Source organism: Pithys albifrons, chromosome 1, assembly GCF_047495875.1.
Source record: "Pithys albifrons albifrons isolate INPA30051 chromosome 1, PitAlb_v1, whole genome shotgun sequence".
Lineage (NCBI taxonomy): Eukaryota > Metazoa > Chordata > Aves > Passeriformes > Thamnophilidae > Pithys > Pithys albifrons.
In genome coordinates this window covers 5,370,804-5,397,783 of record NC_092458.1, presented here as the reverse complement: position 1 = coordinate 5,397,783, position 26,980 = coordinate 5,370,804, and the positions used below count along the sequence as shown (strand labels likewise).

The window sequence follows — 26,980 nt, the reverse complement described above, 5'->3', positions numbered from 1 at the left end:
TTGTAACAAGATTGGGCTGAATTTAGGGAACTGAAACGCTCCATCCAGGAATAAAAATGTCTTGCTGAATCAAGGGTAGAAGATTATGAAAGCTGCCACTTTTAAAAAGTGTATTATGCTAACATATGTATATGTATAAATTAAATTAGCTATGATACTCCTACAGTGAGAAACTTCCCACTGATTCCAAAAAATTTACAGAAAAGCTGACACACATGAAACTTTACTCCCAATTGGCATGTTGGCTCTTCAGCTGGTCTTAGAATATTTGAAATTGATGACTGATGGGGTGTGGGGCAGATGCTTTCCTTTTACTTCCTAGTAATTTCTTAATGAAAGTGGTTCCTTCTGTGGGTCAGAGATATTTCATTTTATAGGGCTCTAATGGCATTTATAATTATTTTTATTGCTCTTAGGCTTCTGTGGAAGAAAACCACAGAAAGGATTTTTTTTTTCTTCTATTCAAATAAAAACAACCTTCCCTTCCCTCCCACCCTCTTTTGGTGTACTGACCTTTTGCCATCCCATATTTTGGTGGTGGATCTTGAAGAAAATAATTATAAAAGTTTCTCATCATGAGCAAGTCATCTAATTTTGGATTTTCTTCAGAAAGATGGGCTCCTGACGTACTGACCAAGGAAAGATTAATTAATTGTGGCTTTTGTTTGCGTGTCTCAGTTTTCATCCTGGAGCATAAGCTTGTGTCACTTTGCTCTGTTATAAATACTGTGTTAAATTGCAGCAATTTTTTTTAAGAAACTGTTTGATTTTTTGCCAGGGATTCCTGAGCCATCTAGTAATAGTTTCAGGGATCCTATTCCTTCTCTGAAAATCAGTGCCAATTTTGGACTGTGCAGCTGTCCCAGTTTCCTTTTTATTAATTTTCACTCCAGGAATAAATTTTTGTTGTCTGATGTTTATTCTATTAGTGTTATTTAAAGTCAGTTATTTCCTTCCACACACAGATCTTGCTTTACTCTCCCCGCCTTTTTTTTTTCTTCAAATGGAAAAAGAAATTTATCTGCCAGAGGAGATGTGATGGTAAAGCAGTATGAAGTGGCATTTATTTGACTATTCCAGAAATGATCCTTCTGTTATTCCATACAGTACTGCATAGCTTTTGGCTCAGCTGGCCTGTATAATAGGGGAGAGCCTCCCTGCTAAGCCAAGCAACTCCTCTTTGCTTTGAAGAGCTCGTAAGGCATGTGTGGTAGTAGATTATCACAATTATCAAGTATCAGTAGTGACTTAGTATTTGTCCCTGGCCTTTTCCATCTTAACTTGAGGAAAGTCTGTTTTGTGACTGTCTGTCAGCCCCTCCCTCTGAGAGGAACTGTAGTTAATAGTTTATTAATAGTTTGTGTGGTACATAAACCATCACAGACTTGCTTTATGCTTTCGAGCATAAAGGGTTTTTTTTTGCAGTTTTATATAACATGATGCCCCTTTCACCATTTAATCTCTTTGGACAGACAGTGTTGGAAGCAGGCATTGTTAATGGTATTCAGATTCTGACAGTTTCATAAGTTATTCTTAAATTTATAAAAAAGCCCCACAAATTTTTGCATTCTTTGCATAACATGGAGTTGTTTGGTTTTGTCTTTAATTTTCAGTATTTGTGTCATGGCCAGTAGTTGTTTTAGGAATAGAGTTATCCACCATAAAGAGACCAATTACGTACCAGTTCCCTGAAAGGAAGACTTGGTGCTCCCTGAGGTTCTGAGGTGTTGCAGTAAATGTTGGCAGAGATGGAGTTTGGGTAAACCAGAGCCAATAGCGATACCCATAATGAAAAAACTCTTTTACATGTTTTGCTTTCAACTGCTTTTCAAATGCAGTGGACACAGGTCCTTAAATGTTAAATCAGTTGTACTTAGTGTTTGGAAAAAAAAGAGTGAGTTGCAAATAGATTCTCCTGTAAGGCAAGTAGTTAGTTTCCTTTTTATTATTTATCTCTGTTTTCCTCTTTCCTGTTTTCCATGTTTCTTCCCAACCAAGTACTTGAATTATGCTTTTAGGTGTATCCTTACTTGGGGATGAGAATGGAACAAAGGGACAAGTGGAATTGTTGATGGGATAGGTCAAGAGGAGATGAATTGTCCAAAGACATTAGCAGCTTCTCTGGTAACTGCAGAGTCTTGGAATTAAAACATGAACATGAAAACATGAAAATTACTTCCATCTCAGTGTTTAGTTCAGTCACTGTGTCAAGAAGTTAAATGTCAAGAACAGAATAAAACGATTTGGAGAAGATAGCAATGGGTCTTCAAGTCAAAAGAATTACCTGGAAACACTGGATGCTCAGAACTGGTAAAGAGAAATACTGTGTCACACTGATGGACAAGCAATTTTGCAACTGAGTGCAACATATACAAGAAGTCAAAAAAATTGGATAATTAATCCTCTTCTGTACATACAGCAAAAATAGCAAAATCTTATTGAACTTTATAAGTCACAGTGAGAGTCAATGTCTGGATATTAACAAATTCCTGTTTACTGGAGCTGAGAAGGAAGCTTCCTGTGGGGAAAAGGGCTTCAGTTGCTTTGCTGAGCTGCACCAGATACTGGACTGTCTGGGAAAGAAATGTAGGTGGACTATACATGAAGTCTGTACATTAGGATGAGAATCACTGCTTGACTAGGTGTGGGGTTTGATTTTGTGTTTGGGGTGTTTTTCCTGCAGAAGAGAGCAGCTGGGCAAGATCTGTGGGAGTTGTGCTTCCAACTCTGCTCCTTTTTTGCTGATGCCTTGTGTTGAACTCTTCCTGGAGGATGAAATGTCTCTTGGCACATTTATTGCCATCTGCTGTTTGTCTCTGTTGATAAGGCTTAGTTAGCACTTCTCCTAGGAAAGTGCATGACATAGTTTCAAAAACTGCTCCATTTACCTGTTGCTGTGGGACGAGGCAGGCCCTGTTCTAAATGTTTTCCAGCTGGTGCATATCATGACTGTTTCAGATGACATGAAAAATGGTAATTGAAGCTACAAGCCTATTACGTAGTAAGCTTTAATTAGTTAAACTGCTTCGTATTCGTTTACTGTTGGTGCTAATGCTCTTGAAATTAATTGGCACTAAAGGAGGTTCAAAGTTTATACGCAATCATTGCTGTAATAATGTGCTATATTACTGGGTAACTTGGCTTATTAGGTGATTTTGTTCTCAATTATTGCTGCAAGTCAACAAGGCCAGAGTAATTATCTCACAAACAATAGCCTTGCTCCCCAGACAGATGTGGCCAGACCCTTCCCGTGGAGTTCTGCTGTGTACTAAGGAATAGGCAAGGGAAGGAGATCTACATATGTCACCCAGCAGCAGATGGGGAAGATTTTTTGAAAGTGGGATAGCACACTTTCAGATCTTCTGTTATGCTAATAAAGTTTTTGTGTGAGAACGATAGCAATGTCAGTGACATCAACCCCTGGCATGTGCAGGCCATCAAAGCAAACACAGAATGCCTTTGTAGGCATAGCTGGACAGTATAAGCCAGTTGCTACTGGAGTGAAGGTCATCTCTCATTTTCCTGGAATAGACTAAATACCTAGCATACACATTGATTAAACTTGATTTTTTTCATGGAAGTTGTGATTTTGTTAAAATGGACAATTTAGTCGTGGAAGTTTCTGGACTCCATAGGAATTTCAACCCAAAGTCATCAGTGTGTTGTGTGCCACTGGAGTACTATAGTGTGGCTTGTATCAGCCTACAAGCATCTCATAAAAGAAATCCTAAATTTATTGGATTGATATTACCTAGTAAGTATAAAGCATTATTAATTAATACTTAATTCCTAAGCACACATTTAAGATAGTAGGGTTTATATCAGAAATTAATTACAAGTGAGGATGACTTTCCTGAGTGGAAAAAGGAAAAATTGCAATGGTGAAACTCTAGAATAGTAGCATGACTGCAGTGCCAACGTGCACCTCTTGTTGGCTGCTCTCCAGAATGCCTTCAGGAGAAGGTTCAGCTGAATCTCCAGATTTTCAAGTGTCTTGATGTGAGTTCTGATACTATTTTAAGTCCCTCTTTAGAGCCGGCGTGTAAATCTTTAGGACCATCTTTCAGGAGCTGCACACAGCAGGTCAGGTCTTAATTCCATCCCAGGAAGCTGCTGTTTCCAGGAATGAAAAAGACCAACCACTAGATCTCCTTAATTTTCTCTTTCTGTCAGTTATTTCCTGAAAGTAGAGATTGAGAAGAAGTTTAACAGATTCAGGAGTGTGTTTGTGGATGGACATGCCTCATGTGTGAATTTTAAAGATATTGCTGTGTTTCAAGTGAAAAAGGTGGATAAATACTTTGAATGGTAGGCTGCTTAGTATTGTTTTATTGGAAGCATCTGTGGAATTTTACAGGGAATGAGTCTTTGTAACTGTAGTAATTTTGCCCTTTTTGAGTAGTATCAATTTACAAGTTAGAATCTCAAGTATGTGGAGACATAAACACTGACACATACAGTGGATCAAAGTTGTAGGAACAATTCTGAAGACAGTAGTTCATTTTGGGTATTTTAAGATAAGGTGTTAAACCAACTGTTTAGGGATTTTTGTTGCTCGTTTTGTTCTTTAATATTGACAAGTTATTAAATTTATTTCTCTTTTTTTAAAGGGATTGTAGTTCCCTAGAAACAAAAAGATGAGGAGTGCAGAAAAACCATCTTCTATTACTCTTTAGACAAGGGGCTGCAAATGTAAGTGCCCTGGAAGTGCAGGGCACTGCAGCTTCATTTTGTGCAACCTGCAAGGGTATGGAGGAACCTAAGGGGTGATCTGTGTATTGTCAGCAAGGAAGGAGAATTAAGAATACTTTGTTAAATCATTACACTGTGGATGTGATGCTTCTAAAGATGTCTGTTGAGTGTGCCTATTTGTTAATGTAGAGGGCTCCTCAACAGTAGATTCATTTTTATATTTTAGCCTTGAAACCAACTTTCTGTGTTTGAATCTACTAAAATTGTTGGTGTCGTGTGCCTAATAACCCATCTGCTTGAATAATGATAAAGCCTCCTACTTAGTCTGTCTCCCTCAAGGGAATAATTGAGCAGCCATTGTGACAATGCTCCTCTGAGCCAACAAAATATAATTTTCCCCAGGAGTTCCCTTTGAAACATAAATTATTTTTAAGGCAGTAGTGATAGGGGCCTTGAAATGAGGCTCAATGAGGAATAAATATCTGTGTCAAATTGTCTGTCATGGCCAGTGAAGTTAAAAAAAAAAACAAAACAAAAATAACCCAACTTCACCTTATTTAAGAGGTAGCCAGATAGCCTTATGATGTGTGTTTTTAAGGGGCTGAGCTTGATGACTTAGTCCTGGATTTTGTAGTAGATCTTTTTGCCATGCAGCAGAGTGCAGGTTGCTTCAGTTTTGCTGTATAGTCTTGAAGCAGTTACGTTGTGTGTGTTTACTGCTGTGACAGAGACCATTGTCAGTCAGAGGAGCCAAGAAAACAAAACTTTGTAAATGTCTGACATCCCAAATGTATGTGAATCAATTTGGCATCTGTAATTCGTCTCTTCCTCCTCTTTCCTCCTCACTGTCTTCCAAATCCTCTCACATGGTCACTTTCTTGTGTTTGTTGGTGCAGATTCAGAGTCGCTCGGCATAAATGAGCCATGTTTCAGTTCTTTAATTTCATGGCAAAGGAATTGCATAGAGGTGGTAGTGGATTTCCTGTCATTTGTGTTAAATCAAGATCCTGTGCCTTGCTTCTAAAAATTATGCTGTCACTCAGTCTGAAGTTACATGCTTGAAGTAGAGACTATTTAGTAAAATTTTATGGGCCATGTGTGTTAGAGGAAAGTCAATAAGGAATCACTGCAGTCTTTTGCCACCCTGAAATATTGTAATTTATGTCACAGATATTTTGGATAGAATTTTAATGAATTGGATGCCTTTCATAAAGGTGGTTCTATATAGTTTTAAGAAGTCATGTGTGGTGGGACAGACTGTAACATCTGTCACAGTGTAAAAATATTTGTACTTAAAAATTGATATTCAATAATTAATTTAGACTTTTTGGTATTTTCTTTGTTTAATGCAATGGGGTTCCTTTGTTTATGAGATTTCCTGTCATTCCTACCCATGTGTGCACAATCTGGTATCTTGATTTTGTTTGCTACAGTTTACAATTCTGTAAAGGATTTTGCAAGGAAAAAGTGATGTTTCCCTTGTCTCAGTTCAATCTTAAAATGTTTACTGTCTATTCTCCTTCCTCAGATCATACTTTTAGAAAGGATTAGATTACCTGTGCTATAATTTATTGCACCTCTGAAAATGTTAAGAGATTTTGTATGCTTTTATATTTTCTGGTTTCTGCGTAGTCATGAATTTTGGAAGGGATTAAATAAATTTTTTAAACAGAAAAAATCCTAATGAGTAAACAGAAATATCTTTACATTAGAAATTCCTGTTATTTTAAAGTATTTTAATTCTTATTGCAAGTTGCCTGTTTTTCAGGCTCTTGGGTGAAATAGGAGGTTGTGGTAAGAAGGTCCATTGGGCTGCAGTCTGTTTAGATAAGCTTTCTTGTATAAGCTGGGGAACACTTTTGAGGTATACACTGGAGACTTGAGAGCTTCTGCTGCTGGGGTGGTCCAAGGTTTTTTGCATAGCAGATACTCCCTTGTGAAGAAGGTGAAGTCCAAGAAGGGAACTCTGTGACACTGGTGGCTGAATGCTGTGTCGTGACTAAGGACTATGTTGTCTCACTGCAGTGGGCACAGCTACTCTGGATGTGTCTTCTGCGTGTAGTGGTTGGTCAGAGACACTTCCTCTCCTCCCCAAAGCTGTAGATGTTTTCACTGCCAAAGCGTCTACATTTTCTGGTTTTTGTCACTTTCCAAATTTGTCATGGCCACTGGTCTTGTATTTTAGGCTCTCCAGTTGAATACCAAGTTACTTATAGATAAAGGTGGGAGCCTGGAGTTAAGTTACCAAAGCTGTTGTGTAAAATTCAACTCTCACACCTGTTTGAATCAAAGTGAGGAGTTTGTAGGGTGGGGTAGGTGAGGAGGGGATGCTGAAGGGCAGGAAGGGAGGACAGGCTGTTGTTGAATACCAAGGTGATGCAGGTGCCAGCCAGCAGCATCCACCTGGCTGCTCCAAACTAGCTTTTAGCAGTAGAAAAGTGGGATTTGCTGCCCAGACTCTCACTTGCTTTCTGGTTTAAACCAAATGGAGGGGCCAATTTTTGCCAAGAGAGCACGCACCCACTTTTTTCCCTGGGAGGAAGGAAGGGAGGGAATATTGTTCTGGGTCAGTCAGGATGCTCTGGCCGTGTGTGGTGGTTTGCAGTTGCTGAGCCATACCAGCAGCATGTCCTGTGCCAGTGCTCCACTTATTACTTCTCTGTGCTGCTCTTCCAGACCAGCTGAGGTGGTTGCTGGCAGCTCCCTAATGAACGTGCTGCTTATGGTTGTTGCTGTAGGAGCAGAGGGCTGAGATGACTTGCCACACCACGTGGAAGATTAAGAAATGTCTCACTTCATTGTGTTTGTAGGGAGATTTTTGGTTGGTTTTTCAAGGACTTCCACCATCTATCTGTGTGTGTGGACATTTGACCTGTGTTACCACTTAGCCTGTTGTTTTGAGGTGTGATTTCCTGGCTTTCTCCCTACTTAGCCTAGACAGGCTGGAGTGTCCTTGAACCTGCCTTCGCCTTTCCAAAATGAAGAATGAGAAGCCTTTGAGCAGCTTAAGTGTCGGCCTGTCACAGCTGACAGGAAACTGATCTGCTGCTTGGCCCTGTGCTGCTGCCATGGCATGTGCCCGGGCTGTGCAAGCCGTGTGATGACCAGGGTGTGTGTGCCAGGGCCCCCTGCACCCCACAAAGCGCAGCCTGGCCGTGGACGTCGTCGGAAATCGCTGTCTGTCCCAAAATGTTTGCCACAGCTGTCTGTCCTGTCAAAACAGTGACTGGTCTCAGGGTTAAAGGTTGATGAAAACTGTTGCTAACTTGAGATGATTGATGTTGGAAAAACTAATTAGTGAGTAAGGGCATTTAATTTGATCACTCGTAGTGGTTTCTCTTACAGGTTTTGAAGAACTTTGCTGAGCTGCTTTTTACCAGCTTCTTTCTATTTAATTGAAGGAGGGATGTGTTTCCAGTGGACTGCTTCCAAGGGGAAAGACAGGGTACATTCATAAGCAATGCCTGAATTTACTTGTGTAGGATTCCCATGTGATCTCCAAAGGTTGGCAGGGAGACGCCTGATTTGCTTAGAGAAGGAAATGTCACAAACCCTGGTGAAACTTTCAAATTAAATACCTTGTGACAGAATTGGGAGCTCTTTGTCCATGCTCTGCCACAGGAGGCGTTCTCTGTGGTTGGAGAGCTAACATAGGAGTGTTAAAAGGGTGTTCTGGTAACATTACTTTGGCTTATTCAATAGCTGATGACAACACAATGTGTTTCCACTTTGGTCGACGCTACTAAAGTGTAATATAATTATTTGTATTAGACACCAGCCACCTGTTAATATCGTTCTTCTAAAGGTCATTGTGTGGTGCCTTGCTGTCTGAATTTAACGGCCCTGTATCAGGTTTGTTGGTCACTCTTTTGTGTGACGCTGGACAAGTGTTTGTGGGGAAAGAATGTGAACTCGATACCCTGACAGCCAAGGGAGAGCAGAGGACCAGGGACAGGCTCTGCTGCTGCTATTGTCATGTCACCAGGCCAGGGCTGGAAAACAAGCAGCTTCCTTCTGAGGTGTTTGATCTAACACAGTCCTTGTTTGGAACCAAATAACTTGTAAATTCCCGAGAGAAGCAGGTTGATGTGTATAAACCCAGACTTTTTGGTACCCCATGATGTGTAAGGGCATTCTGTTCCTAACCAGGGCTGTGAAAGAGAGGAGGGATGCTGCTTGACTGGCTGTCTGGCCTCCTAAACCATGAAAAGAAAGTGAGGTGGTGATAATGTAATTGTGCCTGGTGACAACGAGTTGATGCTTGATAAGTTATTTTTAAACATATGGTGCTGGCAGTTAACCTTAATCCTGGTGTTGGATTCATTTATTGATGTCTGTACAGTGACCTGAAAATATAAAGCACTGTATCATTGAGAAATGTTGACCTTGTTATCTGACAATTTTTAATTAATTTTGCTGAAAATAAGGGTGGCATGCATTTAACTTGAACTTTTCCTCTTCCCCGCCGACCTGGTATTAGCTTTAGAGAGAGGTGGGGGACAGGTAGGGCTGGTGGATGAACTACTTCTGTGCCTGTATCAAGTGAATGAAGCAGATGCAAGTGACTGCTGCTGCAGGGGCTCAGCTGAATGACTCTGTTTTCAAAGTTCCACAAAACGAAAGCTTCAGCTGCCAAAAGAACAAAACAAAGCACCTGGTTTACCACATGGTGTAGGACATTCCAGCACTTACAGAGAGGGAGGGTTGGCTTTAAGCCATCTATATTCCAATGTCATTAGTAACTGCCACTAACTGTTGGATTGAATTGCTGGCTGAGAAAGAGCAAGGGCTTTTAGAGTCTTCTCTGCAATTGAAAATAGTCACATGAAGAATTCCCATTACTGACAGTTTTATAAGGAATGAGGATCTCACTTTATCAGTTGCATATTTATTGGTTCAAACCATTTGAGCTTCATTATGCGCATGTAGATAGCTCATTGTGGTTGTTTGGAAAGGTCATTAGGGTCTTCAAGAATTCTGGCTTTATGAAAATCAAATTCATTATTTCTGCAGTGAAAGAGTTAATGAAAGATCACTTGCAGCTTTTAATTTTCAGCTAATTAGAAAGAACGTCTGGTTTTGCCTTGACACTCATCGTGAAAAGTGCCAAATACAGGATTTTTTTTGTGTGTGAGTTGAAGGGTGAAGAGGAGGGGGAAAAGTTGCATGTAAATCATTTAGCCATTAACCTAATGTGGTGGATTTATAAATCCTATTACTATAAGCCCTTTTCATTTCCACTGAGGCCTGACGTGTGCTTGATCCTGCTAATGTAAAATTCATTCTGTCTAAGTGATTACTGAAGTAAGACACTTTTAGTCAATTTTAATCAGATTGTGTGATACTTGCTTGAACACCAGTGTTAAGTAAGACATGGACACAGTTTGGCCATGTCTTAATTAGCCTTACAAATCAGTTAGACTAGAAAAATCAGTGAGCTAACTCTATGAACCGTTTGCTTTCTGTGGGGGGAAAAACCATCTATGCTGAGGGCTGAAAATACAGGGCTTGGAAGCAAGATTAAGATTGTAATTTGGTGTTCCTGCTTTATGGTATGCTTGGCAATCCCTCACAGTATGCAGGTCCTTTACAATGCAGCCGTCACTGGTGTTTCAGAGTTGAGGCCAGTGGGGTGCTTCCCATAGCCCATCATAAATTCCCGTGTCCGCAGCAGGAACAGCAATTGGAGCATTTTTCTGAAGCTGCTTCTGCTCCAAGAGACATCTGTTATTTTGGCAGAGGGGGGTGAGGAACAGCTTATCTTAAAGGGTAACCTCCTCCTTCCAGGCGTTCACTTGGAACCACTGACTTGGATTCATGGGACATCTGTGCTTCTTGGGTTCAGCTGCCCTGTGTTTCCTATAGGGAAACATTAGTATGAAAGACATCTGCCTCATAAGCTCCTCAGATACTGCTCACTGTTGAGATCAGAGGTAGTTTTTGAAAAGATCATCCTTTGACTTGGCTGTTTTTAATGTTTCTCCAGGATCTTGCATTTTTGGTAGGCTGACTCTGACATGAGCTTCAAACTGATTTTTGGTTTGTGTTGGTTTACCCAGTTTATGAAGATTCATTACCAACGAGGTTTTTTTCTGTTCTAATTGTGTAGAATTTCTGTATTGGTAATAAATTCCGTTATTTGCTTTCAACATATGGACCATTTCCTTTTACTACCCAGAAGCTTGGAAACCTTATCATCTGCTTGAAGGATCCTGTGTTTGTTTTTTTGTTTTTCCCTCTTCCATTGCTTACAGTGTCTTCTGCAGCACAATGGGAAGCCTTAGGAGAAAAGGATGCTTGCAGTATATAGAAATAAAAATGTTTAACACCAGAGAGAGTAGATGTTCTCTCAAAGTAGACAACATCTTTTGCAGAAGTCCCAACTGCATACACCTTGTGTCAGTGCTGGGGGCTTGAGTCCATACCTGGCAAAAGACAGGCCCACTGTAAATCACCAGCTTAGACTGGAGGTTTTTTTTAAGTCATTGTAGAAAAATTATCTGGACAATCATTTGGTGTTAAAGCTTGAAAAGTTGGCCACCAGCAGTGTCAGCAAACCCTTTTGAAAATGACTACAGGTTTCTATGCTACAGGCTTTGTAAGTTGTCTTCATTGCTCAGCTTCCAGGCAATTTAAATACCTTTTCTCTTCTATCTAACCTGCCAAATTACCTCTCTCTGTTAGGGTGAGTGTACCTCATTTAGTCAGATGTTACTCAGTTGATGATAAGACTGCAAGCACATGTGGAAGAAAGTGGGGAGTGTGTTTTTTGCTTGATCTGAATGCCTCTCTGTATTCTGTTTTCTCTTTGGTAGGGTTACTGTTGGTCTGCCAGGTGTGCCTTTTTGAATGAAAATGAGAAACTTCTTTAGTGTAGAACTCTTACAGTGTGGTTGGGATGAGGCTTATTTAAAAAGCTTTGAAATTAGATGTTAATTACCTTTCTCTTCTACTGGATAATCTTCTGTACTTTAACCAAATAAGGATAATCTTCTATACTTTAATCAAATAAATATTCAAATACTTTGAATTTGCCATATATCAGCTTTTTGACAGTTTTCTTATGTGATGGATTGTAGGAGAGCAACTGCTCATGAAAAGGGAGAACTTAAACAGAAAAAAAATCATCAGAGTTGAGGTGTATGGGACAATCCATCTATTCTACTTAAATGTAGATCTGAACAACCATGATGTGATGGGGAGGGAGCGAGTTCACCTCCCAGGAGGGGACTGTCAAAGTTCACTTCAGCCTTCCCACCCCTGTGCCTTTTCTTTTAAGATTGTGTCTGCCAACATTTTAAGATTATAAGCTTGAGAAAGATGTAATGAATTCTATTCTAGATCATATTTTAGGGTAACATTTTAATTTTGGTGAGATTGTAGTTGGTTCTTGACTTTAAAGTGTGTATCTTCCTGTAATTGTATGTACACATAAAGTCAAAATAAATGTCTAGGTTCATAAACATGAAGGACTTCAGGATGCCCTGCCTCAGAGGAGAACATGACCTACAAAAGAGAAATGTCTCTCATCAGCCATCTTTCCTGTGTATTTCCTGGGAAAATCCTTTCAAGTCTCTTGATTTGCAGCTCATCAAAACTTTCCAAGATTAGTGTTACTTATGTCAGGAAGCAGCAGTATCTCTTCAATGTCCTGTAGGTTGGTGGCCAGGTGAGCAGATTTAATGTATTTTTTAATAAGTAAAATTTTGAGTGTTTCTGATTTTTTTTTTCCCCACGGACACTTGATATTCTTCTGTTAGGAATATGCATGGGCTTTTTTTGATGGTGTTTGTGTCATTTTAATGATAGTTTTTTGTGGTTTGGGTTTTGTTGTTTTTTACTGAAACTTGGGAGGATCCATCTGAATATCAAGAAATGTTTTCTTACTGTGAGTGACCGAGGTTGCCCAGAGAGGTTGTGATGTCTGAACTTTAGAGGTACTCAAAGATGTCTGGACATGGTTCTGGGCATTGAGTTGTAGGTGGTCCTGCTTGAGCTGGGAGGCTGGAGCAGATGACCTCCAGAGGTCTCTTCCAACCTCAACCAGTCTATGGTTCTGTGATTGTTCTTTTTTTTTTTCCAATTTTTTTTTTTAGTTCAAACCGTAGAATATCCCAAAATTCTTACTGGGATTTCTGTTCTTATAACGTATCCCTTTCTCTGCTTCTGTTTTGGGTATTGGTTGGTTGGTTTGTTTATTTTAGGTACCTGTAGTAATCTAAGGGCATTAAAAAGGAGCTTAGCAACATTTGTATCTGTAATAGCAGTGGACTAAATCAAGCCACTGTCCACCAGTGCTTATGGTTGGATTATTATGTTGGCACTAAAACTTCTCTCAGGGCCCTGCAGGTCTCATTTCAGATATAATTCTAACGAGGATATTGAATGACTGGTGTGACAATAATGTAAATTAGTGCTGGTGCCTGCTATTTAAACTGAAAAGTGAGAGCAAGAGAGAGCTTTGAAAGAAGGCTTGCTTGGCATATGAGTGAAAGCTGAGTTTTTTATTAACAATTCAAACTCCTGTAATAAGAAGTAGGAAAGCTTATTAGCTATGTTTTTAGATTAAACAAAACCTTTAGGTTGTGATGTTCTTTCTTTAACAGAAGTTGTGGGATGAAGAATTTAAATGAAAATTTCCAAAGTCAAAGATTGATTGAGTTAAAGTATGTAGCATGAAATCAATCCTGTCAAATTGTAGGGAAATAAGTGAGACATTTATAAACACTGTTAATGTTTTAGAAATCTAGTTTTGTGCAAATGTATTTTGAATTCTTTACAAATGAGATAACAGTAGGTCTAAATGACAAATTAAAGATTTAAAAAATAATCAGCATGCCTCTCTTGTAGTAATGGATTTATGGAGGTAGCATGCTTTAGTTGCATTTGTAATTAAGGTTTTTCTGTCATTAGAATAGAAATGTATTCCTGTTGAGCAGTATCTTTTTATGTGAATTATGTGGATTGAATGAGTGGCAAAACTCCACTGCTTTAATCTGTTATGTGGCTGAAAGTCAGTATTTGAATTGGGTTCCTAGAGGGTCATGCTGAAAGGTTAAATACATTTGTCTGTTTTCCTAGTCTTCAAATTTCCATATTCTTCACAACTAACAAATAAATCCATGTCCTGTGGGATTGTATAATGACAATTTAGCTACTTGGCTTCATTAGTAATGAAGCCTTAAAACTCTAAATACTGAAATGGGTGGGCTGTACGTGAAGTGCTTAACGACAGACTAATGCATAAAAGAAACTTCTGAAATTATACTTTCTTTGTATGAATTCACAGTCCTGAAAAATTAATCTGTATCCCTTGATAAGCCTCTAACTTTATTCTGTTTTTAAAAACAGTACAAATGTCCTGGACTATGAGAGAGACTACAAATGGTATTAAAAATGCCCTAGACTACAATTTCAGGTAATTGGCCAATTGACCATTAGCTGCTGAAATTTTAAAGTCTGATAATAAAGCAGTCCCTTTCAGGAGTTTACTTTTGCATGAAGCTTGGCTTTTCTCAATTGAAGTACTCAAAAAATTGTGTCATGGAGCAAGTTTCTGTCTCTGCAGGAGCTCCTTGAAATTAAATGTGGTTCCATCCTTACCTCACCTCTTTAAGTGATTATGATATATATGGTATTGTCAGTGTCTGTGGATAGGCAATAGATGCCAGTGATATGGGCTCTTTTCTTCCTGTACATCCTTACAGGAATATGAAGTTGCCCCAACCCACACCCTGTAGTTCTTATTCCTGACTTACAGTTGTAAGCCCTATGTAACAAGCAATTTAGGATTGTTAACTAGTAGTTTTCTTTTACAGGTAGTTTAAAAATAGTTAATACCATTAAATAAGCCTTTTTAAAAAAGAAATTATTTCTACATTATACATATTCTAATCATTTGGTAGGCCAGCAGATTTTATTTCTTACATGCTTTGAAAATGCTTAAATTGTTCTAGGAGAGTCTTCCATGTCCTAAAGAGCTCCATTTTGGGGTTTAGTTTGGTGCTCATTTTGAAGACATAATCTAAAAAGACTGTATCTGACTCTGAGAGAGACCCTAAGGAGCTCTTTCCAAGCTGTGTCCAAGACAGCTTCATTAAGTGCTTTAAGGAGGTCTCACTGAACAAATTGGAAATACGACTGAGACTTCATGCTGTTAACTGTGCATGTTCCTCATGGTATTTTCACATCTTTTGAGCAATCACTAGGTCCTGCCTGAAGCAAGAAAGGTTAAGTGTCCCATGTAGGTCTCAGACTGGGTTTTTGTCCCTGGCACCACAAGGCAGGCAAGAGCTGCCACAGGGATTGGGCTGAAGAGACTGTAGAAGCCACATCAGTGCAATGGCTACTGTTTGGACATACTGGAGATGGCACCTGCCCTGCTCCTTTTTCACTACTTTGTTCAGTACCAAATATGGTTGTGGGTTTCTGAGACTTGAGCACTGGTAGTTACTGAGTTCTGCGTAGGTACCTTGGTAAAAATCCTCATTTGTTACAAATGCTCATTTCAATGAGGTTTCATCATTCTTTGGAATTAGAATAGTCTTCGTTAAATTCCTTTCAGCTGTATCTTGTAACCAGGGAAGGTGGCACATTATCAAATACTAATGTTTCTCTACTTGCAGCAACAGCTTTCCTTGTTGGCAGCACTTTGTGTATTTGTAATAAGACTTACTCTGTTCTTCTCTTTGATACAGCAAGATCCATCTTATATAGCAGATTCTGGGTTTTGTGTGTGTGTTGTTGGGCAATCCTAAAAAATCCTAAATGTATTTGCTTTTGCTACATGCTGGGGTTTTTTAAGTACAGTTGTGAACCCTCTAGGCATTTGTGTACACCTGATCTCTCATTGTTTGTGTTTTAGTAGCCTGGTGGAAACCTGAACATCCCAGTGTAGCTGGGAAGCTGAATGTACAGGGACTTCTCTTTCCTTGGTCACAGAGACTCACAGTCTATCAGGTCTGGTGCAGATTATTTTGGAGTCTTTCAGAATGATCCTTTTCTTTGGAGCTGGGAGATGACCTAGACAGTGCAGGAGCTTTCTCTGTAACACTGTCCTGTAGCCACTCCCTGATTTACATGGAAGTGCTTGAAGAGGGTCCCTTCCAGCTCTGTTGTTGGTTACATGGACCTTCCTATTCACAACATACCCCACCCTTTGCTTGCCATCATGAATATGCACTTCACCCATGTCAGCCCTGGTCCAAAGCTTTCCTTACCATCCTGGGAAGTCCCTTGGCACAGATAATTTTGCCACATGTAGTCAGATGGATCCTTCTTTGTCCAAGCAATTCTCAGTGCTGACACCAGCTGCAACCACGGAGGATGAATCAGTATTGTTTAACTTCATAAAAACAACTGTCATGTTGTCTAAATATATCTAATTTAATGAAACAAAATTATATGCTTTATCAAAATCCTTCATGACATTTAAGAAATTAGGTAAGAGAACTTTCTTTGGAGGCTAATTAGAGGGTAAAAGACTTCTCTGAATTTGAATAAATGTTGCTTTGATAGACAATCACTTAGTCATGATGGAAGAACAGTTTAGTTTTAAAGCAGTTAAAACCACTTATACAGATTTTTTGATGGACACAACATCCACACACAATCTATTTGTTACCAACTCTAGCATGTCCTCTCATCTATAAAAATTCAGGATCATTTTCAGTGGGTATACCTGTATGTAGGCAGAGGTTGCCTTGTTCTGTGCAGTATACCTATTGCAAAATGCCCACGGTTCTTCAAGAAAAAGGCTGTGTTGCTCCCTTTGTCTTTTAAGAATGCTCATCAGGTAGCAAATGTGTTGTGCATCTGGTTTTCTCTTTAGCACTTCCTTGGCTTCCCCCAGGCCTTCCCTTTGCTCCAACCCAAGTTGTGGTTATCACTTCAAAGATGCTGACCAGGAGAACCTTAAGAAAGTAATGGTTGTCCTCGTCCTGCCAATTCCCTAGTCCTTTGTTGCCTTAAAGGACCTTTCTTACATTACACTTTTCTTTTTGTAATGAGATTTTCTTTAGCAGTTGGAAAATAGGGGAGGAGGGCCTTACAGTGTTGTAAGTCCTGTTTTCTGTTTTTTACTCAAAAAAAAAAAAAGGTGAGGGGGAAAGATTTGCTTCTCAAGGAGTTTGCCATCATCTTGGACAGTTCCCTGAATTTACCTACTGCTTAAAAATGTTTCAGTCTTTCAAGTATTAGTTTTACTTCTTTTTTAGGTGTCTCGGTTTGAGGGGAAAAAACCAAAATGTTTTACCCACAAGCAGGGGAGGGGCCTCCTCCACAATAATCACACCACTCTTTATCAAATTTAAGAAAAGGAATTTTAATACAAGAAGGATAACTGCTATATATATATATATATATGTAAACAGACTAGTGCAACCCACTTCCCCAACACCATAAGAGAAAAAAAAAAAAAAAACAACAAGAACAAAACCCAGCAGGTTTTCCTCCGGGAGAAAAGGTTATACTTAAGTGTCCTTGTCACAACCCGGCTGGCTGCAGAGTGAGTTTCAGTCCCTCTCCAGCGAAACAGACGAGCAGTGGGCTTTCAGATGGACTCAGTCTCTTCCCCCTGTGTTCCCTGTCCAAGAAGCAGAAAGGTACGAGCAACCAGCAGCAAATCCAAGGCAGGCAGCAGCACGGCAGGAAAAGGTAGTCCGAAGTAGGCAGCGGCAAGACAGCCAGGGAAAACCCCAGCAGTAACCAGCAGGGCAGCCTGCCTCCTTGGAGTCCCCACTCCCCCCCTTCCGCCGAGCCAAGACTGAGGAGAATATCCCAAAAAAAAAAAAACCAAAAGAGACAAACCTGCCCCCACCCCAGCGATCACAGTTAACTGCTTCTTTTGTTAACCGCTGGCCTGGGCAGTTAAGTGGCAGGGGAGAGAATTTACATAATAATCCCAAACTACAACATTAGGGTTTAAATAATACTTGATATTTTTGAAAAACTGTCTTCTTTACTGATTCTAAGACATATTGTCTGATTTTTCCAGGACTTACATGGCTAAGTGAGTAACTTTTCTTGGAGATTGGACAGTACTTAAATTTCTGTCAGTTCCAGATTGAGACATTTGAAAGATAACTTTTAAGCTGTAGTCTTAAACCTGATCCAGAGGTTAATATGGTTATCCTTCCCTACTTGGAAATAGATTTTGTTGTTATTCAGGGGCTCTGTGCTCTGGTTTAAACCTTACTGGGTTCTAACTTGTCTCACCAAACAGGAAACCTTGGTTTATAAGCAATTAATTTCAATTATTTACTGTTCTTGTAGTTTTATTTTTTTCTAGTGAAAGATTTACTATCTTTTGCTGAATGTGTTAAACCTGTTAAGTAGGGGAAACAAAGCAAAGGATATTGAGGTGCTGGAGTGAGTCCAGAGAAGAGCAACGAGGCTGGTGAAGGGACTGGAGCACAAGTGCTGTGGGGAGAGGCTGAGGGAGCTGGGGGTGTTTAGCCTGGAGAAGAGGAGACTCAGAGGTGACCTCATCACTGTCTAGAACTACCTGAAGGGAAGTTATAACCAGGTGGGGGTTGGTCTCTTCTCCCAGGCACTCAGCAATAGGACAAGGGGGCACAAAGGGCTTAAGCTCTGCCAGGGGAAATTTAAGTTGGATATCAGAAAAAAATTCTTTATAGAGAGAGTAATCAGGCATTGGAATGGGCTGCCCAGAGAGGTGGTGGATTCACCATCCCTAGAGATTTTTAAACGCAGATTGGACGTGGCACTGAGTGCCATGATCTGGTAAAGGGACTGGAGTTGGACCAAGGGTTGGACTCGATGATCTTGGAGGTCTTTTCCAACCCAATCGATTCTATGATTCTATTCTAAAGCTTTCCTGTCTAAATGTTTGTTCATTTCACTGAAACAAACACTAAGGAGGATGCATGGATTTAAATATTGAATAACTTAACACGTTTTGGTTTTATTAGGAAGTAGTAAATGATGCTTGTCATATTCTGCTTATTAGTGGTTTTACTTGTGGTTTGTGATTTAGCAGTTAGCTTTTGATATGTTGCAGTTGTCTTATTAGTCAAAGCTACCTTTGCATCTTATAGTTACATACAAAATGTTCATCAAAAATACATTTATTTAATGCTTTGGAATGAAAAAAGTTTCCCTGTTCCTTCATTTGTTTTAGTTGTTCAGTTTTGAATGAGTTAGAAAGAAAACAACTCTCTGAGTGGGCTGTGAGCCCCGGTACTTCTCTAGGAGCTCTGTCGTTCTGGTGTTTGGTTTCTCTGGAGGGTTGGGAGATGCCCATGCCATGCTGGTATTTTTCACAGCTAGTTATCCACACGGACATTGTATTCTTACTGCTTCTGGGAACACAGAACACTTCTGGGAAGTGGGGTCAGAACCGGGTCAGTTGCCTTGTGTGCACTCAAGTGTTCAACTTCATTGTTGAGCACTCCATTGCTCCGTTTCCAGGATTTTAAAATCACTTACAACACTGGAGTTGTGAGTGTGGTTTTTTGGTGCTTTGATTTTTTCCCCACACTTGTTCAGTGTTGTTAGGAGTATGTGTTGTCGTTCTTTCTTTCATCCTAATAACAAAATAATCTTTTCCCAAATACACAAAATTTCCTTTACCATAGCATGGTTCATAAAATATTGTATAGAATAACCAAAAATTTTACAACTTAGTAAGAAGCTGATTCTGGTTTTCCAGTCTCTTAAGGAAAACTCAGCACAAATACTTGAAACAGAGGTACTGTAGAATTTTAAAAATACAATTTTTTCTGGCAGCAAGGGAACACAGTCTGCAAGTTGTAATTTGATTTTGCATCATCATCTTCAGCGTTTTACTGTCATTTTGGCATTCCTTGTCAAAATGTGACAAAGGTGCACATGATTTTTGTTGTGTTCAGCATGTTGGTATTGCTGCCTTTTTTGTGACTTTTCTGTTGTTCATAGGCAAAAGATTGTACCTTTTGTTGGCATGTAAATGTGTGCCACTGGATCTGCATCTGCTGCTCCAGCCCTTTGGGATCATTCTCCCTTTGGTTTTGGTGCTCCATCCAATGCTGAGTTTATATACAGAAGCTGTAAAAGTTGTATTGCTGTCTGTCACCCAGCATTTCCTAGGTGGAGAATGAACAGCTTATTTCAGCATTTCTGAAGAAAAACAAAACCAAAACAACTCCAAAAACAACATAGAAGGGAAAACTTTGGCAGCTTGGGGTGTATTTCTGATGCTGTCAATGTTTCCTAAGAGTGTACATTTTGGAGGAATGTAACTTTAAATGCACTAAGTACAGCAAATACTCAGTAAAAACTTTTTAGAACAAATTTATTTGTTAACTACTTGAGTCTAATCACTCAAACTTTTCCAAATCAAGTCCATTGTTTGATAGAAAGGCTATATTGTGATTCTTCATTTCATGGCAAACAAGGCCTTCATCTTTCCTTCACTTATGCTTACCATGTAATTGCACAAGTAGACAAATGAAGTGAAAAAATACATCAGGTCTACTCTAGATAACTACAGGTAGTCTTCAAAAATACAGTTTTTACCAATGCCTTAAGACTGCTCACTTTTCTCCTTGAGCAAAGTGAATGCTTAAGTGGTTATTTTTAATTTCTTTGGGGTATGTCTCTGGTACAGTGTTTTTGCAGTGATTCTGCTCAGTCTTTTCGGTCTGCTCTTGAGTCTCCCTTTCTATTCCTTCACATCTGCAACCCCAGGGATCTTTGCATCAGCATGTTAGTTTTGTATCCTGTCTCACTGGTTTTGACTTGGGTATCTTAGCTTGTTTCTACAGAAGCATTCTCTCATCGGAAAGTACTCTTCTAAATAAGGTTTTAAATAAGGAATCTTTAAAAATACTTGATGTAATGGATAATAGTAAAGCTGATCTTTGTATATTTATTTTTAATCATTCCCTGTCTTAAATCACAACCTCATTTAATTAAGTAATTAGTGAGTTGGAGTAGGATTAGGACAGCGAATTTTGATGTTTGATGATTACTTGTCTGCAATTACAATCTTTGAGTTTATATTGACTTGCAGTTCATGGGTGAGAGAAAGCGTGTTGCTAGTCTTGCTTTTACAGGGAAGAAAGTTAAAATAGAATTTCACAGATGTTCACTGTGCTGGGAAGTTCACAGATTTTTAGAAGTATATGTTTGCTGGGTGGGAGGGGACATGGCTGTACGATGGGTTGCCAGGCAATTAATTCTTCCTACTTGGATTGTCTGCAATAGGAGACAATCCAGCTCTCATAAGCAGTGCAGTATTATTTGCAAAAGGAAACTACCCAATGCCATCTTTCCTATTTTTTTCCCTCTTTCTTCTGTCTTCCCAGCCTCCTTTCCTTTGCTTTGCATTTCTGAGAAACTGCTCAGCACTGATATCATAGCAGTGCTGTCATTCTTTTTAGAAAAAGGAAAAAAAAAAGCCTTTTTTATTCTAGTTATTTTAATAAAGTCCCATTAAGGATGTATTGCTGACTGAAATACTGGCATGAAGGGCTCTCACTGAGCTGAGCCCAGGAATTAAGAAGTCAGGAAATGGGCTGCTGCATAGCTAAAGAACCTTGTGTGACACAGTATCTCCTGATTGGGGGGATCATTACTGCTATTATGACTCGACTTGCGTAGGAATTTCAAATTTCATCTGAATGTCAGTAATAACCCTCTTAGCAAATTATCCTGAATAAAATCACGAAGGCATTTTATATAATAGGTGTTGAATTACTGGATAGATTTGCTAATTAAATACTCTTTGTTCTGCTGCAGTTGACATTACAGGGTAAGATCTTGAACAATTATTCTCAACAGCTGTACTTTGTTAAGGAAAAAATTAACTACAAAGTTTATTTTTTTTCTACACTTGAAGTTGGCAGATTTTTGAAATGTGCTTGAAAAAAATTCCATCATGCAATTGGTAATGAGAAGATAAATATGCAGGTGTTGCTGTGAAATCAGATAACTACTGACTGCCTTATTAATGAATTTAGCAATACTTTATAATCTTCTGTTTTGTAGCTGTTGGCACTTACAAGTGATCTCCTGTCAGACTGGGTAGCACTGGCATATGCCAGTCACTTGATGAAGCTAACTCGTCTGTGACCCTCTTGTTGTGATTACCTACACCCACTGCTGTCCTCAGGGACAGCTGAGAAATGGTTTTTGCACAGCCAAAATGCTTTTTTAACAGGGTGTATTCCTTTTTTTTTTTTTAAATTATCTTTCTCATTATTAATAGAAAGCATTATTTTAGAGAATGAAATAGAAAAAGTCAGAGATTATCAAGGGGAGAATAGTATGCCTTCTTTTCTATTTAATCTCTTAATTTCTTTCCAATTTTTAAATTTTAAATATTTGCTTTTGGAATACTAAGAGAAAGGTATAACCTTTCTCTGTAGGAGTTAGATAATAAGTGAGAGAATGGGTTGTGAGGTGGTGAGTATGTTGGAATTTTGATGACTTTATATGAAATTTGATGTCATGTACCAGTGATGTGTCTTTAGAATAATTTCAAAACTCCATGGAAGGGTGGTGGGGTCGTACTGTCTGAATCACTCACTAGGAGATGAATAGGAGTGGAATATCTTTTTTAAGCTTCTAATGAAAATGGAATCTGGTGTGTCTGAGCACCTACAGCCTGGTGTGAATCTACAGAAAAGACTCACCATTTTCCTGTTCTTCTTTATCTGTATAGAAGGTTGAGGCCAGCTGAGCTTTTTGCATTTTGGGACTTCAGCAGTGTTCAGTCATCACGTTCTCCAAGTATTTAGTTTTCAGTGTCAGTGGATGGTCTTTAAACCAGCTGGGTGTTTTGAACTTGACCCAAAGGGTATAAATCTATAGATATCCCTGTGTGCCTGGGGAGTAACTCTGGTAAGGACTTGTGTTGTGGGTCAGCTGTGTCAAAGTTACTTTTTAGTTTGGAACTGAATCTGTCCTTAAATGCCTTGAAGAGAGTATATATAGCTTGCCCTGTGTAATTTAAAATAAACTGAAAAAGCATCATACTTCAGTGTTCATCACTGTGATTGTGTGAAGGTTCAGAAACATTAAAGGAACTCATTGAAGGAATCAGTGTTGTCATCTTGGGTTTGTACTATTATATAGAGGTGGACATTTCAGCCTGTTTCAGCATTGCTTGCTGTGATAGCCATAGTCAGTATCACAATAGTAAAGACTTTCGGCTTTGTTTTAGACCCCTTGGCCTTATGGAAGTCATGAAATTCCCCTGAAGGTGGGTCTTATTCCCACTGAGCATAGTCAGCTCTTGCTTGTGTCCTTTTTCTTTCCTCATCCCTGCTTATTTCTGCTGCTCAGCTCCCTGTCACAGTCTTCTTGACTGCAAGTCATAATTCTGCCTTTTGGCCTTTTGGAGTATTTTACATTTAACATATGAAAAATAGTAAAACTGAGAGTAGGTTGCTGAATTTAATGTAAGCTGTTGAAATAATTTGTTGCCTGACTATCTTCAGAGTTCCCAGTTGTTTGAATTCCCCTAATAGACTTTGATCTGTCATTTTTGTAACTAATGGTTCAAAGTAGTCCTCTTTAAGAAAATTTGAAGTGTAAATATATATGAGTAGCAGGATTAGCTGAAGAAGAACTGAAGTTTATGCTGAGTGGCAATGGAAAGGACTGAAACCAGGGAGCTGGAATCTGGAGCTGTGTGCCAGAGCACCAGGATGCTGACAAGAAGGAGATGGGGAATACAGTGGACCCATGGCCAAGTGCCTGAAGGAGCAGACCAGATGTTGGTTCTTGTGCAGCTGTGTGAAATTCACTAATCCCTTCGCACTGCAGCAGCTTCACTTTTTTTTCCTCAAGCTGTTTTTACTTTCCTGTGCTACATCTGTACCTGTGGCTCCACATGATATGCTGTCTCACCCCTCTCCATTGTGCTGACCAGTGTTAGAGATGGAAGCAGGAGCCTACTCATGTGAGGGCTCTCTACCTATTTCTGAGGTTCAAAGAGGTGCTATTCTGAGCATTTGGGGAACTTGGGCTGCACTCTTAGCTGAGGAACAAGCCTGGTTATACACAGATTTACCCAGTGATTCAAAATCTATATCCTGTCTTTATCCCCTCTCCTTCTCCTGGTTCTGGTTTCTGTAAGGAATTTGCTTTTTGATGACCCATTTTGACACCATTACAAAGGTGATCAACCTTTTGACTAAGTCTTGTTAAGTGAGCACAGTCCAGGCTGTACTGAATAAGACAGGACATTTGGCAAAAAATTCACTGACATCAAGAGATAAGATGATGGATATGAGGGTGACAACTGGCCTAAATAACTAAAAGATACTTAATTCTGGCCCTTGCTGATTAGGTTTTATTTGAGCCATTTGATTCAGTGTTCTTTTTTTCCTAAGGTAAAATGTGTGTGTGCACATGCAATTTTGAGATTTGTTTTAATCTTGTTGTAGGGGAGTTAATAATAGCATTAATACAAGGTCAAACGAGAATTTACTCATGTAATAGGAGTATTGAGGTGACTGTGTGTTGCCAGGAGAGAGGTGGTTTGCTTTGTTTTGAAAGGTGAGAGCATTTGGAGTTAGCAACCTAATGGATATGTTTGCATGTGTTAGCCTGTAATTATATCATACGCTAATCTTTGATTATTTTTTTTATTTCAGATTTTGATGCATACCAAGGAGATGGTGCAGAAGGTAATGCTGAGCATTTTCATTAAACAACAACCCTTAAAGAGCACACCTGGTGAAATTTTTTTATTCTAGGAGAACTGTTACCCAAACAGACCTGAAATCTCTTCTTAGGATGCCTGGCTTACGAATGTAATCCTTCATAATGGATTATAGCTTTTTTCTTTTCCTACCACAGATATGATCTGGCCCCTGCTTGAAGCCTATGCGTGACTGTTTCAAGCAAATTAGCAACAGTGCTAATTAGAGTTTACTCACAGACCTGTTACACCATGTGTTCTAGTGGTTTATTATGGTTTGTTTTTTTGGCATTCTTTAAACTGTGTCACAGGGTGGTTTTTTCACTATGTGGAATTTAACATGGACATAGCCATGGTGCAGTTTTTACAGCATTGATTTTTCACCACTGAAGACTTGAGGTTTTCTTATTTTTTCAAATAAATATTATGCAACTAGATTTATCTGCCCAGTTGTTTTGGTGTTACTTACTGGTATTGGCAATTTTTCTCTTCCCTCTTTTTCCTGCTATGCCTTTCGTATGCACCTCAGGGTTTTTTGTGTGCCTTATTTTGTCTGGAGTTTGCTCCATTATCCGAGAGTGTTATGGAAGTCTGGCTGGTGTTCAAACACAGCCTTTTCCAAGTAGGGCATTTGAATTGTTACAAGGATCAGAATGAGAGGTGATGTGAAGGGCAAAGTGTCAGTCGGAGAGAAGAAACTGAACAGGTGTTTGTGTTTATCTCCAGGTGTAATTGTTCAGTAGTTCAGTGTGGGAACACAAAACTCATAGGTCATAGTAGCTAAATCCTTATGCAGAAGGAGTGCCATGTTTCTCAAAGGATCTGCTGCCTAGGGCAGGACTAATACAGATAATTAGATTACAGCAGAAGTTAAAAGATGGAAGTGGGAAGATGGAAATATGTATGATCTGAAAAAAGTGTAAGATGAGCAGCCTGACCTGGACAGCACTGTGGTATTCCCAGTTACTGTTACCCACTAGTCAATACTTTCCCTAGGTTTATTTGAAATAGAGTATCTAAGTATTTTTTCTCTTTTGTGTGTGTTTTCCCCAGTAATATTGTGATGGCTACAAATGGGGATAAGATCCCTGACTGTGGTATTGTCTTTTAAGCACTTTGGCTCCATGTTTTGTCTGAATTTGTCAATCAGTCCTTGAGTCAAAATGATCTTCTTCTATCCTAGAAGTACAGTTTTTCTGATCAGATTTCCTGCTGTTTCCCAAGATCAGACTTGTTCTCTGACTTATTTTTCTAGTATTCACTTAGTAAGATATTACCTACTTCTATTATATACACAATTGAGGAGTGGGATTTTTTAAAACCTATCAGTGGTTTCGGTTTCTTTATTCTCTTTAAATGCAAATATGTTTTAATGAAATAGACAGACTTAGCTGTAAAAATTAATTTTACATTTTTCTACTTTTAGTATTTAAGAGGTAGTATGCAGATAATTATATTTTTTAATCTTGAAAATGATGTGGGACTTAAAAAGATGGAGTGGTTCTGGTTTGTTTTTCAAAACCATTTGTTTCATTTAGATGAACCTTGAAGTGATTTATGGAGACACAGATTCCATTATGATAAACACTAATAGCACTAATTTGGATGAGGTCTTCAAGCTGGGGAATAAGGTAAGGAATTTTTAAAGCTTTCCTGCAGAGGTCTGTGTTGTTACACTGAGTGAAGCAGAAAGTATTAAGAGAGGACTCCATGGCATAAGCAGAGACTGGGCCACAAGAACTTGGCAATGTGTGGCATCTATGAAGTAGTAAAATCTGAGTGTTCTTTTTCAGGTGTTGCTATTCTGTGCGTTTTTAAAAGCTAAATTATATGAAACATTTCATTGCATAGCTTTTTTCACCAAACCTAAATGAGCAGGAGATTATCTCAGTATTTGGTAAGCCAAAATATAAGATACAATTCCTCCTCCACATTAATTCCAAGCACAATGTGAGCAGTTTTGACTTTGTCTCATGAAGGATGTCTCTCTGTTTAGTTTTGTTTAGTAATTTGTATTACATTCAATATGCCATCAGATTTCCAGTGGTAAATTCAAATACTGATTTCCAAGGGATACCAAATACAGAAGAGATCTGTTTGATTAGCAATTGGCAATTGATAATGTGAAAGTTCTGTGGCTCTCTGAAATTGTGGAAGGGAAGCGAGAGATGTTCCAGAACTGTTTGAAGAGAAGGTGTAAGTGAAGTTGTTTGTGAAAGATGGAAGAAATCATGATGAAAATAAGACCTATGGAAACTAAAAAACCAAAGCATAAAGGTTTATTCAGTATAGTATTAAATGAAAATCCTTGAATTTTAAGGCAAGAGTGATTCTGGGTTTTTTAGAACATTTCTGACTTCATGCTACACTGAGAAGTAGATTCATTCAGGAGCACAGAAAAATAATAGTATCTTGATGTCATAACCAGTAGCAGGAGGGCTGATGGCTTGGAAGAAAACAGTCTCTTCTTTGTTTGCCACATGCAAGACTATATAATTTTTGTGTATATACAGTAGTGTATAAGAAAGTTTAATCTTACCCTATTTCTGTGTGTACGTGGTTTCATTCTGATTTGATTTTTGTCCCTGTGCTACCATTTGATGGCCAAATGTTACAGAGGATCAATTAAATAGTAAT

General features: G+C 38.9%; 1 protein-coding gene across 2 annotated transcripts in view; it reads left to right on the top strand.

Moving 5' to 3' along the window:
- The window catches only part of POLA1 (DNA polymerase alpha 1, catalytic subunit), a 194,401-nt gene that overhangs the window by 44,203 nt on the left and 123,218 nt on the right, over positions 1-26,980 (top strand). For both annotated transcript variants that reach the window (XM_071547642.1, XM_071547558.1), the window contains exons 27-28: positions 24,297-24,329; positions 25,882-25,974. In XM_071547642.1, the coding sequence (XP_071403743.1) occupies positions 24,297-24,329; positions 25,882-25,974 (126 nt within the window). The remainder of the gene's footprint in view (positions 1-24,296; positions 24,330-25,881; positions 25,975-26,980) is intronic.